The 15,902-nt window shown below is 31.5% G+C and overlaps 1 protein-coding gene across 1 annotated transcript in view; it reads right to left on the reverse strand.

Moving 5' to 3' along the window:
* Positions 1–1,622: 1,622 nt before the first annotated feature.
* LOC108908510 overlaps positions 1,623–15,902 on the reverse strand; it is an 86,846-nt gene continuing 72,566 nt past the window's right edge. Inside the window, exon 3 of the mRNA XM_018712565.1 lies at positions 1,623–2,513. Coding sequence (XP_018568081.1) covers positions 2,310–2,513 — 204 coding nt within the window. The 3' untranslated portion in view covers positions 1,623–2,309. The remainder of the gene's footprint in view (positions 2,514–15,902) is intronic.

Genomic DNA, 15,902 nt, shown 5'->3' on the forward strand with positions numbered 1-15,902 from the left:
GGCCATTCAATTGCCCCTCTGCGTTCAATCAACTTATCAGGCAAAGTTTCATCTAGATATGCCCGTACCACACATCCAAAATGTAGAGGGTCCCCATCATGTTGTTCTGCCAGTAAATTGGGATTGTTATTGTTCGGAAATAATCGTCTAAGCTCTGGAATAATATGTTCTTGCAACAGTAATAATTACTGTTCAGAGCTCAAATTTCCCTTTATAAAATACGGTCCTATGACGTGTCTACCAATAATGCCACACCAAACATTTACTTTCTGTGGTTCGTTGGGTGGAAACTTCCTCCATCCAATGTGGATTTTGCTCTGACCAATACCTACAGTTGTAACAGTTTACATGCCCTTTTAAACAAAATGTAGATTTGTTAGAAAACAATATGTGGGTCACAAAGTTGACATTTTCGTTTAATTTATCTATAATAACTTCGCAAAATTCGATTCTACGGTCATAATCGTCTTCACTCAATTCTGGTAGCAACTGAATTTTATATGGACGTAATTTTTCCCATTTGCAAATTTTTTTAATGGAATATAGATTCATGTTAGGATTTAAAACCCCCTGTTGTGTCGAATTTATTGGATTTTCCATCACGTCTAATAGGACATTCAAAGAATCTTCTTCATTTCTTACTATTTTGCATAAGAAACGATATAAATTTCAGCAATAGACACAAAACAATCTGACACAATTTGGCTATTTCAAGTAAACTTGAAACAACTTGTATTAGAATTTCACACGATTGTGCTACCAGGGTTGTTATGGAGTTAGAAACTTTCAAAGATAACTTGATGGATTATAAAAATAGACTAAAATATTTTTATATAATTTATAAGAAAATGATTTTCAAAGTTCGATATCTTGAAAACTTAATTAAGGTAGGATGATGCGCTTTATGAACAGAATTCGAGAAGAATTGAAATATGGAATAATATACATCGAGTTCCATTAAAGTAACTAGGTTTCGTCATGACTTTTTGACTGATCCTGTATACTTAATAGTTCTTGATTGTAATAGATTTTTTCAAAATCCTAAAACGTTTGTGTATGATTTTTCAATAGCTATCTTACTTTAGGAGATAATCGACCGTTTCCATACATATCAGTGGCCCTGTATATCAATTGTTTGATATAAAAAATTGCTTAATATTTACTTATTTCTGAATTACTGTACTACATAAAGATAAAGCTTGAATTAACTAATATTAACTACTTAAATATTATACAGTATACATAATTAGGGTTGCAACTGCCACTCGAAAAGGGGTGAATTTGGAGATGAAATTTTTACGTTTACGTTTTTACGTATATCATTTCAAAATCCACAATCGACGTGTCTCGGGATTTTTTATAAATGTGCACAATAATTAAGATACTGATATTGTTGCATTTGGCTGTTCCACACTGTATGTTAAATTTCTAGAAGATGTATTTTGAATGAAGCATATTAGCTTATTTTTTTGTTACATCGAAATTATTTAAAATATAAAGAGATTCTTTCGACCTCATCATTAAATATTATTTGAAAATGTTTCTCCAAAATTAAACAAACAAAATTTCTCTCTATTTTCAAACAAACGATAATATAAAATAAAATAAGGAAATTTGCTCAATAGTTTATTAAATCTAAGAAAGTATAAATATAAACACTTACATCTAACACTACAATTCTTTGGAAATTGTTACAATATCTTTTTTGGAATACTTAATAGAATACATTTATAAACTACCATAGAATATCTCTGACTAGCTGTAAATATTGTTTTGTATATGCATATTATACTTAATTTAACATCTCACAATATTTTGATCTGTTTATTATTGTTAAGATACTTTAAACCGAATGCGATATATGGACTATCTTTCGGCAGATTACGGCTTCTGAAGAATCTCAACAACTAAAAATACTTTGTTCCAGATTTGTTAGAACCCCTGTTAGCACTTATTCGAAAGCGTGTTCTTAATTCACCTTGCGCTACTGTAGATTTAATTGAGGTTAAGCAAACAGAAATAACTTAATTACAACTGAAATTGTTTCTTTTTGTTTTGCCTGCTGTCTCTTGGGATAAAACGCGTCTGTTTGTATATAAATATTTTAAGTGAACTTGCACTATATTTGATTTCCAGGGTTAGACAATCTTGTAGGCGCCAGATTTCCCATTTTCAAAAAGTACAAATACCTAACAACTCACTTTACTTTACAGTGGACCAGAAAGTTTTTGAATATATTATATCCTGTGCAAGTTTCCCTAACTACAAAGTAATATAAGAATGTGTGAATGGATTTTAATGCCTAGTTTTTATGATTCTTGATTTTTCTGTTTCTTCTGTCGTCTTCTGACGAGGAAACCTCTAACACCTGCTTGTATCTTCACTGCCGATTTTTCTTCTATATCACTTGGTTCTTTTGATTTATTCTGTGGTGTTCTATTGGTTTCTGTGAGTCGTCCAGAACTTTTGCGCCTCAACTGTCTTCTCTGGTTATTTATATCTGATGATCCATTCTGAAAATATACAATATTATTATTTAACATATGTAAATATGAGGCAATTTCATTTAAAAAATCACTAGATAAGTACAAATGAAGAGAAGTATCAACATACGGTAACTATTACGGAAACCATCATAGAGAAATTAATTGAGTAATTTGAGTGAGCTTGCTTTATAGAGAAAAATTTAAAATATGAGTCATTAATTGATGGGAATTAGTTGTTTTATAATACTGTTATAAGAACTCCTACAAAAATTGTATGTCCAATTTGAAAGCATAATCTCCCTGCTGTGTAATGTATATGCCCTGGCTAGCATTGAACTACACCCCAAATATCTAGTAAATGGCCAACGTCATTAATTAGCGTAGTTACCAGACATAGACCATTTTCGAACTTATTAGTTCTCATCGCTATACCATTGATGAAACAACCAATGAATGATTCAGCTATCTGGATGTGTATCAACAAACATGTAGATATAACCTACAAAGCATAAGTAATATCTCTAAATGTCATTGCTACTTTATGTATACTGGCACATGTACCAGCTAACATAACTACTAATCTGTAGGTGCTAGTACCGCAGAAACTTTTTAACTGTTATTATTATATTGGGGGACTGGTCATCCATTTAAAGGACCAAAAAGAAAACTTCAGATTAGTAGGTCACTTTTTTGTCAGTAGCAATAACAATTAGAGATATGACATGTAACATATGACATATGCTCTGTATGTTTTATCTCACAACTAATCAAAGCTATTTGGGGTTCCCTCAGACTAAACGAATCTTACATAAATCATTATTAACCTCGTTATTAACCAAAGTAAGAAGCAGTCATGGGGCTGGTAGAAACACTTATCATCTTGCATTTCGTCGCTGGTGCTAAAAATATTCAAGGTCCTCCATTAGGAAGGTTAGGGTGATACATTTTTGTAATGTCAATGCCTTTTTATTGGTACACTTCCAAGGAAAAAGTAAAATTATTAATGAAAGCTTATGTTTACAGATGATGAGGCAAAGTTCGTTAAAATCTCTACCAAAAAGTTATATCGTAAAGCCGATCCACAAGCTCACGGACATGTAAACCGCATTTATTAAAATAATACAACTGTATCAAAAAATAAAACATAATAAATGCATGTTTATAATGAATAATTATTTAATTTATCTTGTTATATATGTAGGTAGTAACGTTAAAAGAGTTGTACTAAATTAGAAGGAGTTCTACCTAATGAATTCCTTTTTATTTCATTATGTCTCACAAAATTAACGAAAAAAAATTATGGAACTTGGACCTTGTAGTCGTGGAATTTGAAAAGCTTCCAAAAACACAGCTAATTTCAGTGGTGTTAATGAAGTAAATGAACGTCAATTTGTGCAATTAAAAAGTATGTTGTATAACAGCAGCACAGTTGAGCAGACAAGTTAATTAATAATTATAACTATTAAAAATTCCTTCAGAAGTGTAGGTAGCAATTATGCAATTTATATTTCTTATATTTATATTACCCGTAGCTAAAAATATATCAAATAGATTATAAAACTTCAGTGATAATCTTTAAAAATATAAACCAGCTTTTGCAGTTATTACTGGCAAATATCTACGTTAATTATGCAATAAAATCCGCCTACTTTAGCAAATACTTTAAAATTATCGCGAAATATAAATGCCGCTCCGGCTAAACTAAATGTAAACTATAAAATTTCGAAAACTTAAATTATAAATGATGTATGCTTACACAAATCAACACAATTTAATATAATGTAAATCAGTAAATATTGGGTCACACATATCGAACATATAATCATTTATTTTTGGTGCAGCTAAATTAGGAGATTTTGAAATTAGTTTACACTTATTTATTTTAAGATATTTAGTAGAAATTTCATTTTACATATAAAAATAAATGAAACAGATAAACTGTCAGATTGGTTCTCATGATAATTTCAAGTTTTGAACTAAATCTCTTTTTGCAAACGTATTGGTAGACATGAAAAATGTTTCTTTATTTGCTTTTTTGTTTGAGTCAAAATAGTGCCACAAAAGTACCCATTTACTATCTATTTGATGTAAGCTTTTAATTACTTTTTATTTATTTATCTCCGTCAACCCCAAAATTAAAATTAGCTAAAATTATACATTCGGCGGATTCACGTCGCAAACTGAATAGACTACAAGACAACACAATAACAATAACTTAAATAAGATAACAATAACTTTAGAAACTATGTTGTCAAATCTTGATGGTACAATTGAGTAAACAGGTAAGCTAAATCTGTCCACCAAGGGCAAAACATTTTTGTACGGCATTTCTAAAGTATATAGGTTATACAAAAAAAATGAACCTCGACCTAATGCCGTACAAAAATAGCAATACAGGAATCCAGGAAAATTTCTGATTTTCTTTTTGGCCCGGTTTTTGGTGATTTACGGCATTTATACTGCAAGTTTCGAATTGATAAGTAGATAACTTTTTTAGTGACGCCGTACGTATCTGCTGATGCAGGGCGCAACCCTCTATTTTAGCCCCCATTGTTTCAAGTCATTGAAAAATGTACGACATCGATTCCACATGATTACTTAATTCTCCAAATAATTCTTAGTAACTGTACCGTCTGAAAATTATGGTTAATGCAAAAGTTTATAAACGATTACTTGTATTTTGGAATTGAGTCTTATTTTTTTTTCGATAAGATCATTAATTCCTATAAGGCAACCACTTTTTTGATAAAATACAGGGTGTCCCGAAATTCATGCAACAAAATTCGGTCATAAATTCTTAAGACAAATTTAGGGGACCCGTATTTTTTCTTTTTGCCAATTCGCCCCCTCTTTCGGAGTTGCAGCCCCTTGAAATCTGCTCCTAACAAGTCTTTTTTATATCTCAAAACCATGTTGTACGAAAACCACTAAATTGGTACACAGGGGTTTTATGACATGTGGAATCTCACAGTGCTACGCTTTTTGGCGAGAAACCCCCTTAAGACACTTCTTCGTGGGCCCTCTTGTCTTTGGAACCAGAAAAATTTGGTCACAAATTTGATTTTTTTTTAATTGTTAGTTAGCTAGAAAGCCATTAAATTTAGAAACTTTTTGTCGCTTGATATTTGTTTCGGAAAACGCAATGTTTCTGAGGAAAATGGCGAATCACGATATGCATTCGATCACATTTTGACATTTTTCTCGAAAACATTGCGTTTTACGAAAAAAGTATAAAGTGAGAAAAAGTTTCTAAATTTAATGGCTTTCTAGTGGACTGATAATTCTTAAGAAATTTAAATATGCGACCAAATTTTTTTGGCTCCAAAGACAAGGGGGCCCACGAAAAATTGTCTTAAGGGGGTTCCCCGCCAAAAACGTAGCATCATCATATTCCACATGTCATAAAACCCCTGTGTACCAAATTTAGTGATTCTCGTACAACAGGGTTCTGAGATATAAACAAAAGATTATTCTTAGGGGCGGACTTCAGGGGGCGTAACTCCGAAAGAGGGGGCCACTTGGCAAAAATAAAAAATACGTGTCCCGTAAATTTGTTTTAAGAATCTGTGACCAAATTTTGTTGCATGAATTTCGGGACACCCTGTATATCCAAAAACTATGGTACTAAATCATGGCCGGTTATAATTAATGGTACAAATTAAAAATTCGAATTAAAAAACAAATAAATAAATTTTGATAATTTACAGTATTTTAAAAATTCCTTGTTATGAACTAAAATGTTATATTCAAAGTAGTGGATTTTACATAGCTGATAATATTTTTCATTAAATTTTTACTACATTTTTAGGTCATTAATAACTATACGGCATTTACAAATTTTCATTTTCAAAAAATGTTATATTCAAAATAGTATGGCTGTAATTAACCTTTCATAAGTAAAAAAATTAAAAAAACCAATGCCGTACATTTTTAACTAAGTAGTGGATTTTACATAGCTAATAATATTTTTCATTAAATTTTTACTACACTTTTAGGTCATTAATACGGCATTTACAAATTTTCATCAGAAATATAACATAAAGAATGAAAATTGCAATGCCGTACATATTCGTTGGAACAATTCTCTGAAACTGTGTACTAAGTCCAAAATGAGTTTTATCCTAATTTCAAGAGAAATTTCATTTATACCGTAGAAATTATGATCGCATGTCGTTAAGTTAAAAAAAAATTGTTTATAGAGAATCGAGAAAATATTTTGAGAAATTAAGAAATTTAATGACGTGCAAGAAAGTATTATTTTTAAATAAATATAATAATAAACAATTAATTTTAACTCAATATTCATGCTTACATTTAAAACAGTGATATAATATATGTTTTGAAGTAACAGTACCCTCGCATTTGCATATTTGCAACTTCTGTTACAATTGTTTGAACAATTTATTTATGCAAAAATTGTGATGAAGCCATTGGCACATATATGTTTAAAATAAGTAAAAATAATTTAAAAGTGCATTTGTTACAAAAACAACTTTAAGATTGTCGGTTATAAACATGAATAAAACCACATAAAAATTTACACGCTGAAAAGAAAAAAGAGACAGAGAAAGAAATAATTCCAAATTTTTAAAAAAATATTCGAATGCAGATTTTTTTATTGATTTTTTAATAATAATTTTTTGGATTTTGAAAAAACATTCACAAGTGAAAAAAAAATATAATATATATGCTTTTCAAATTTATAGTTAATAATTTTTATATCGACCTATGGTTTTTTAACGGCATATTACCTAAAAATTATTTTACGTCTTAAATAATGTTTTAGCAACAATGCCGACCATTTTTCAATGATCGGAAACCATAAGGGTCTGAATAGGGGTTTGCATCCAGGGTTTCTCACTCCTGTATCGACAAAATATGTACGGCATTACTTAAAAATATTTCTATATGATATTGTTAAGTCTTTAAAGCGGTAAATCAATACACTGGGTTTCAGTTATTCTTTTCAGTAATTACTTTTGGATGTTAAAAGGAGATATAGATGTGAAAAAAAAAGAAATTCTTCACACAGATCGTTGGAAGATAAAAAACGATACGAAAGCAAAAATAATAACTAAAAACCACTATACATATTTGGGAGTAGTTTTCACATAAATTTATTTATATGATGACTGCAAATATGTTCCTTTGTAGAGTCTAAAGAGAAAACCCACTTGTAGCAGATTTTAGGGTGTCGGGAAGTAAGGGGTTTCTGGTAACCTTCAAGAATGCAGAGGACTGATTTTGTCTTCATGTGTCCAGAACATGCTTGCAGTATTTGGTGAGAGAATTGTACTGTGTGCAGTGTCTCGGGTTATGAATATAGGTTCATGTCCTATTATATAAGCTCGTGTTATTCTTCTATTGTTTCGAGTGTGTGAATCTCCGGTCTGTTTTGTGGTTTCAGTTTATGACTTGAACAGCCGATTGTAAAATTTTAGCTCATTTATCTATTTTAGGGGTGACTTTCTGGTGTTCATCCAAAGCTGAAGGGTTACAAAAGTTGATTGAGTCTTTAAATATCAAAAATATGCAACAAGCCCAATATGATATATCGACTCGTTTCCAGAGCAGTACAAAAAAAAAACTGAATGCAGAGTGTTGGCTGATTTAGAATTAGGAGTTCTTTTTTAATTTAAAAAAATGGAGGGTAATGGAGCATTTCCCATAGAAGATTTGATTTCTGGAAGTCCCAATACAAAAAGTGGCAAGGGCCTCATCAGAAGATTACTTACATCACTTTTTGTGGTGTGCATGTTTTCCTTATTAATCATATTTGTAATGCACTTATATCAAAAAGTGCGACTCTGTATACACACACACAAATTAAACTTAAGTAATAGGCAATCATTAAACAATTATTTAAATATTTTTTATACAGGGTGATTCATTAATAATGGGCAATTACTAAACTGGAGATGCTACACATCAAAATATGATGATTGAGCTTAACACGTTTTATACAAATGTTGCAGGTTTTCGAGGTACAGAGTGTTCAAAGTAAATCAGATCACATTTTTTTTGTCCAATGAACTATGGTTAAAATCAGCCAAAAATAAAAGACAGGTTAATTTTGCATAAAACTGGCACTCTTCATCCAACTCTATCAGTTTTTGAGTTATTTGAATTTTAACCGTTCAATCTTCTTAACCACTGTTATTGCTTCTGTCGGCACATGCCAATTTTTCGTGTATATTTGACTATTTTGCGTTAAGTTAATAAGAGTGTTTAGTAAAGTTATATATCTTTTTCTTTATTTAGTAATTATTTGTAGCAAAAGTTCTAAAAAATGTCACAACATAATGATTTTTCCAACAGTGAAATGCGTGAAATGTGATTTGTGTTTTTCCTCAACCAAATTTTTGTGGACATGGTGTAAGAGAATGTATTTACAATTAAAACCAAGTCAATCACAAACTGTTCATAATTATTTTTTACAATCGCCTATGCCTAGGTGAAACAGGGTATTTTCGTCCTAAAAGTCACAATTGTACTGCAAAAACTATCAACGTCGATGACGAGGAAGAGGTTTTAGTTCGTATTTTGGAAAACCCAGATCTGAGAACTCGTTGTATATCTAGAGAACTTTAATCTCTGCCAGTGCGCCTGGTGGTGAATTTGTTTGGCCACCGAGAAGTTCAGATTTAAACCCTCCAGACTTCTCCATATGGTCACAAATTATCGAGTAGTTGCGACTAAAAATTCGTTAAAAATAATCGACACATTTTATTTAATATCCAAAGACCTTTAAGAAAGCGCATTGCAAAGTGTACTGAAGTGGACGGCGGACATTTTGAGCATTTACTCTGAAGTTTTCTATTATTACTGTTACTGATTGTTATTGTTATTTGTTGTTTTTGTTGTTGTTACCCCCTTACTTGTAATTTAAAAGAATAAAAATTTTATAAAAGTAAAATACATTGACCGTTTAAAATGCAAATAACCCAAAAACCGATAGAGTTAGTTTAATTAACAAGAGTGCCTTTTCTATGTCAAATTGACTACCTTTTAGATTTTTAACTCACTTTAGCCACAGTTTATTGCACAAAAAAATTTTTTTCTGATTTATTGAAGTAGCAGGGTATAACTAACGCCCAGCACCAAATTCGTAATTCTCATACCAAAAAACATGAAACTACCAATTTTCGAGTTGATGCTGCTAAAAATTACAAAATTATTGAGAAATTTGAAATTAAAATTCCAACTTTGATTCTCGTAAACCTGCAACATTTGTATAAGGCACGTTATACTCAATCATAATATTTTAGTGTGTAATATCTCTAGAGTAGAGATTACCCATTCTTAATTAATCACCCTGTATATTTTTTATGCTGGTGGTAATCTGGCACATTTTTACGTTTCTTCTTGTAAATTACGGGTATTTATTACTTTCATAAGTTTTTTCTGGAAATTTAGAAATGAAAAATGTATTATTTAAATGGACTTACGCAAACCTAAAAACTTTTGTGTAATTAATTACTTAATACTAGGGACCACTAAATTTATTTTATTTAATTCAATTTTTTATTACTGCCTTTCAAAGCGATACCTAATTCTTTGGCAACCAAGGGTAGGTCTTGTAATAAATACATAGTAATAGTTAACAATGCCTTATATGAACCTCGACAAATGAATATCCTTCGGTATTGTTTACAGGAATTTGTTACAAATGCATTTTCCGAGTTCACGATTAACACGTTTGTATCAAACTTTTGATAAAAATTAGTGAATTATAAAAATATTCACTTGAAGCTTTGCGTTTACGCTTGAACGGCACTTATGCATTCAAAAATGCAATATTTCCTGCTGTTTTACTTAAAAATAACTTAATGTCGATAAATACGGATTTTACGGATTATGTACACTTTATAACAAAAATAACTTACAATCTATTAAAAATATTAATACTTTACAGCCTTGTGTCCAGTTGACCAACATTTGTTAATTTATTAAATTGCATCTATTAAAAGTCCTAATTCGTTCACATTACAGCTACAACACGTCATATCCGATGTCTAGTTATATTTAGTTTTATCGCTTCACCTTTTTCCATTTAAATAATATAAGTATTTTTAGTAAACTTATACGCTACAAATGTTTCAATCACTGACTAGTTTAAAACAAGAAAATGTGATTAAAGAAATCATTTAAATTCATTATTAATTTGTTTATAATATTTCAACGAATGAAAACGGTTGCAAATCGATTTATAAGCAAGATAATAATTAATCCATGTTCTTTATATAGATGGAATCACAAGGACTAATCAATATATCTGTCTCAAGTCCCATTAATGTTTTTGTTTTGATGTTTAAAATTTCGCCAGACTCCACGCGGTTCTCTATGAATTAATGGGTCAAGTTTATTTGGTCTTCTTTGTGTATAACAGAAATAGAAACATACTGAATTCGAATGTAGGGCAAGCTGCGGTTTTCGACAATACAGAATACTCTTCTTTAGTAGCTTTTAATTATTTTTATAAGTTTACGCAGCTAAAAAAGATATGTTAGAGTCATTAATTTTAAAAACTACCTAGCACGTGTAAAGGGATAACCGGCAGTCACGGTGGACAAAAGATTTAGCGCATCGGGTTTTCAAGAAAATAGCTTTTATAATGACAATTGCAAACTTTTATGTGTGTTGGGTTTGCAGACAGATGGTGACTACACGTTGCAATAAAATTGTTCAGGTGTATGGAAAACATCGAAAATTGAAACTACAATATGATCTATCAACGATTAACTACCTGTATGACACTAACTCCCTATCACTTAATATCAAGAACCGTTTTTGTAGTCATTTACCGGAATGAATTAATATTGCCAAAAGTGCCTATGCAGGGGGTATCTAAATAAGGGTCTGTCTATCTCTCCACCAGATATAATATAGCTCAAAATATGTAGAGTTAACTAAACTTGCCTTAGTCCAAAAATTGATAATAACGGAGGTACAGGGTGTCAAAGTTGAAAAAATAAATAACATTTTCTTTAAAATCTTTCTACTACTCCGAGCTAATTTCGTGAAATTTCGTATCCGGGTTTTTTTTGGAATGAGAAATTCGAATTTATCGATGATTGCATATTCTAGAGTACGCCACAATCGACCATAAGGCGCATTTAAATTATAAAAACCTTTTTTTGTGCCACGGTGTATTTTACTTTGGACTGGAAAAATCTTTTCCCCCAACTTTTCTGCTTAAAAAAGGTATACCTTGCTAATATCTCTAAAGCCAGCCGTTTTCAACAAAAAAGCATTTAAATTTGTAAATGCATAAAAACATTGGTTTAAAAATTATTTCCCATTGAAACGAAATTAGGAGCAATTGTTTATTAGCAAGAAATATGCCTTTAAAGGAAACAGTGCAAATACAATTTTAAATTTCGTTTATTTAACAATTTTACTGCAAACAGAATTGAGAGAGTAAAAAACATACTTTCTGAAGACAATCTAATCAAACTAACACAATCTAAACAATGTAAACAATCTAAACGATCCAAAAATCTAAAAAATAACTAATTATTATTGACCTGTCTTACAAGAAGTTCAAAATGTCTACCACCTACATACATGCAGAGATTAATTCTATACAAAAAATTAAACTGTACCCTTTGTAAGATTTGGGGATTATTTCTAATGACATTTATACTATGTTGAATTCTTTGTCACAGATCATTTCTATTGTTGACGGGTGTCGAATAATCTATTTCTTTTAGGGTTCGATTGAAGAAAAAATTCATCGGGGTCATATCTAGCGGCCAATTTACAGGAGCGGTGTTGCCCTGCAGATGAATCTGCTTGGACAGAGTTGATTTAAAAAGGCTCGAACATTAACAGAATAATGAGGGAGCTCCGTCGTGCATACACCATATAGTCAATCTATGAGCTAAAGGTAACTGTTCCAGCAATTCTGGTAATCTATTTCAAGGAAGTCTAATGACATAATTATCAATTATCCCAGCCCAAACTGTCTACGCCTCCGTTCCCTAGTAGATTCTTGTTACCCGATTTTTTCGAAGCCGCGGCTAGTAAGACTCCTAGGAAGGCGTAGAACTTCGTATTGCTGTTTTTTTTGGAAAAAAAAAATCACAGAAACATTCGAAAAACGGTTGATACAAAAATAATAGCCTGATTTATGGTTTTACCGTGGCCTGAGAGTCAGTAGTAATAATAATTCTTTATTTGCCTTGTTGCCACAAACTAGTTATGGATTAGCATTGTCAAAAATAAAAATAAAGGAGAATATGAGATGAAGTCATTATACAAACATACATATTACAATAAAATATAAAACAACTAGTGACGTACACTTAAAACATTATTATTACATTAGCAAAATGTTTGCTTTTATTCATAGAAAGTCATTTTTCTTGAAAACGGTTGACTTTAGAGCAATGAACCAAGAGAACTCTTATTGTGTAAAATTCATTGGCGCTTTAGAATTTGCTGTCAAAAGTCAATTTTTCCAGTGGCGTAAAATTTAGGGGGGGAAAAACCCTTACGATACCTTAAAATCTCCACCACTGGCACGTCCAATGAATTCGAGAAGGGTGCGAAAAAGTAGCTATTAATAGTGGTAATGTGTGTACAAAAGCTCAGTCCTGTAGTTCAAACGATTCCTAAGATATTGGCGAAAAACTAAAAAAAATTAAAGTTTTGACACCGTGTATCTCAAAAACGAAAGCCCGGAGAGAAAAATGGAAGAGGAGAAAATGTTTCTTTTTTCAAGAGGAATTTACAGTTTTCCGTTGCGACACTTATTTAGGAACACCCTGTATACACTCCCTATCAGAGGATTTAGTCTAATAAAAATGGATAAAGTTACTGCCCCACAGTACAAAGTAAAAGAAATGTCTCAAGAAGATTTTGTAACTTTTAAACCAATGGTAAAGAAGCAAAACTGGAAAAAAGATATTACTGGAGAGGCTGTAAAAATCAGCAAAATCAGAGAAATCCACTGCGATCCAAAGTCTCCCAATAAAGTATTTTTTGTGTATAATTTTGAAGAAAATCATAAAGAACTAGACTTACAAACAAAAAACACACGCAAACGCGAAAAATATCAATTTCCAAGATTGTATCAATTTTTACTGCCAATTGATGGTAAAAAATTAAGTGGTCTTTTGGGTCTGTGTAAGATTAATTTGATACCACCGATGTATCATGGATTTTACAATTCCCTTCGGCCTGCTTGTAAGACTGACCACCAGGAAGAAAGTAATATTGACCAAAAAGATGACTGACTGAATCGTAATACATTTTCATTTTCTGTCATTATTGATTATTAACAAATATTTTTTTATCTAAAAATAGAAAATGTTTAATTTTTCTGTACCTTATTAGTGTAGTAAGTTGTTTCTCAATAAAATAAATTGTCGACGAAAACTGTAACTCATTAAAAATCCACTTTTTTTCTTATCCTAAACTATTTTATTTAGATCATCAATAATTAATTAAGACTTAAACAATAATTACTTTGTTAAAGAAGAACAATTTAGCTCTTGTAATAAAAAAATAACGAACATTATTATTTTCTCAACTATTCAAATGCAATTATCTCAGTATAACCAAATTTGAGATAGACAGTTTCCCTTGGGAGAGTCGATATGCACCCTAATAACAGACAAAACCAAATAGGCCCCGATTTCGATTTTTCCCGAAGGACCCTGAAAGAGCCCGACCGGGCCTGACTATTACATTAAAGGACAACGTTGCATACACGCTAGCATAGTAAAATTGCAACAGAGAGTTTTCGTCCAGTGTTTTTAATGTCTTTAGTGCAAAAAAATGTTTATTTAATTTTCCACATACTAAGTCCACCTGCTCACTCCAGCTTACTGAACCATCCAACATAGTGCACAGAAATTTAGTTGATCTGTTTGTAATGACCTCACCAGTTATTTGTACCTCTAAAGATTNTTTCTTGTTAATAAAAATTGATCTGCAAGGTTCAGTTTGCGTCATTCCAAAAATAAGACGAATTATACGTTTTTGAATTATGAAAATCCTTGAATATTCAGTTGTTTGACCCCATACTATTACCAGGCCCGGTCTGGCCAGGTCGGGAAGTCGGCAAAACCCGACTTATTTTGGAAGATAGGCCCCCAAACGACTAACGAGGCGCCAAAAGTATAAGAAAATTTTTTGTAAATTCTTGAGATATAGCTGCCGTAAATTGAAATGAAAAAAGAAGAACGTAAAAATGATAATTGAATCTTTTATAGAAATGGGATTTTCCCAGGTCAAAAAAATAACACGAATTTTATTATTTTGCCCTATACCCCTATAAACAGGGTACCTACAGGAAGGAAAGAGAGAAATAAATATATATTCCAAACCGTAAGCCCTTTAAACTAATAACTCCTTTATCTATAAGCCGTGGGCCTGTAGGAAAAACGAGAGAATTCGAAATTTAATATAGCTTTCTTTAAGCCAAAAAAAGATTCCGTGTGTAGTGCCTATGAGAATACAGATGCCGAGGGAACAAAAAAAATTATCGAAATCTGAAAGACATTGATAAAGGATTGTCGAAAAATGATATATCTCTAATAACAGCATGCTTTGATTTGCAGAAGGTGTTAGTAAGGGCCAAGTCAGAAGTCAGCGATTTTTATTATAAAAGTAAAATCGCAACATAAAACTTTACAATTTATGATTTTGGCAGCAATCAAGGCTATCGCTATGTATGGCATGACTAAATATCGAAGAGAGTACCGGATGAAATTGGAAGTTGTTTATGGATTTTTTTAAAAAGTGTTAAAAAATGGCATACGAAAGGTTATTCTTTATTCCGACAATTGCGGTGGTCAAAACCGTAATCGTTTTGTTTTTGTGATGTTTGCTTATGCATCAATGACTTTGGATTTGGAAATAACACACCGTTTTCTTGAAATTGACCACACGCAGAATAAAAATGACAGCATGCATGCTGTGACTAAAGTTGCAAAAAAAACGTCACTCTGCTTTACAGGGTGTTCCTAAATAAGTGTCGCAACGGAAAACTGTAAATTCCTCTTGAAATAAGAAACAATTTTTTCCTCTTCCATTTTTCTCTCCGGGCTTTCGTTTTCGAGATACACGGTGTCAAAACTTTAATTTTTTTTTAGTTTTTCGCCAATATATATCTTAGGAATCATTTGAACTACAGGACTGAGCTTTTGTACACACATTACCACTATTAATAGCTACTTTTTCGCACCCTTCTCGAATTCATTGGACGTGCCAGTGGTGGAGATTTTAAGGTACCGTAAGGGTTTCCCCCCCCCTAAATTTTACGCCACTGGAAAAATTGACTTTTGACAGCAAATTCTAAAGCGCCAATGAATTTTACACAATAAGAGTTCTCTTGGTTCATTGCTCTAAAGTCAACCGTTTTCAAGAAAAATGACTTTTTATGAACAAAAGCAAACATTTTGCTAA

Source organism: Anoplophora glabripennis, unplaced genomic scaffold, assembly GCF_000390285.2.
Source record: "Anoplophora glabripennis isolate ALB-LARVAE unplaced genomic scaffold, Agla_2.0 scaffold233, whole genome shotgun sequence".
Classification (NCBI taxonomy): Eukaryota; Metazoa; Arthropoda; class Insecta; order Coleoptera; family Cerambycidae; genus Anoplophora; species Anoplophora glabripennis.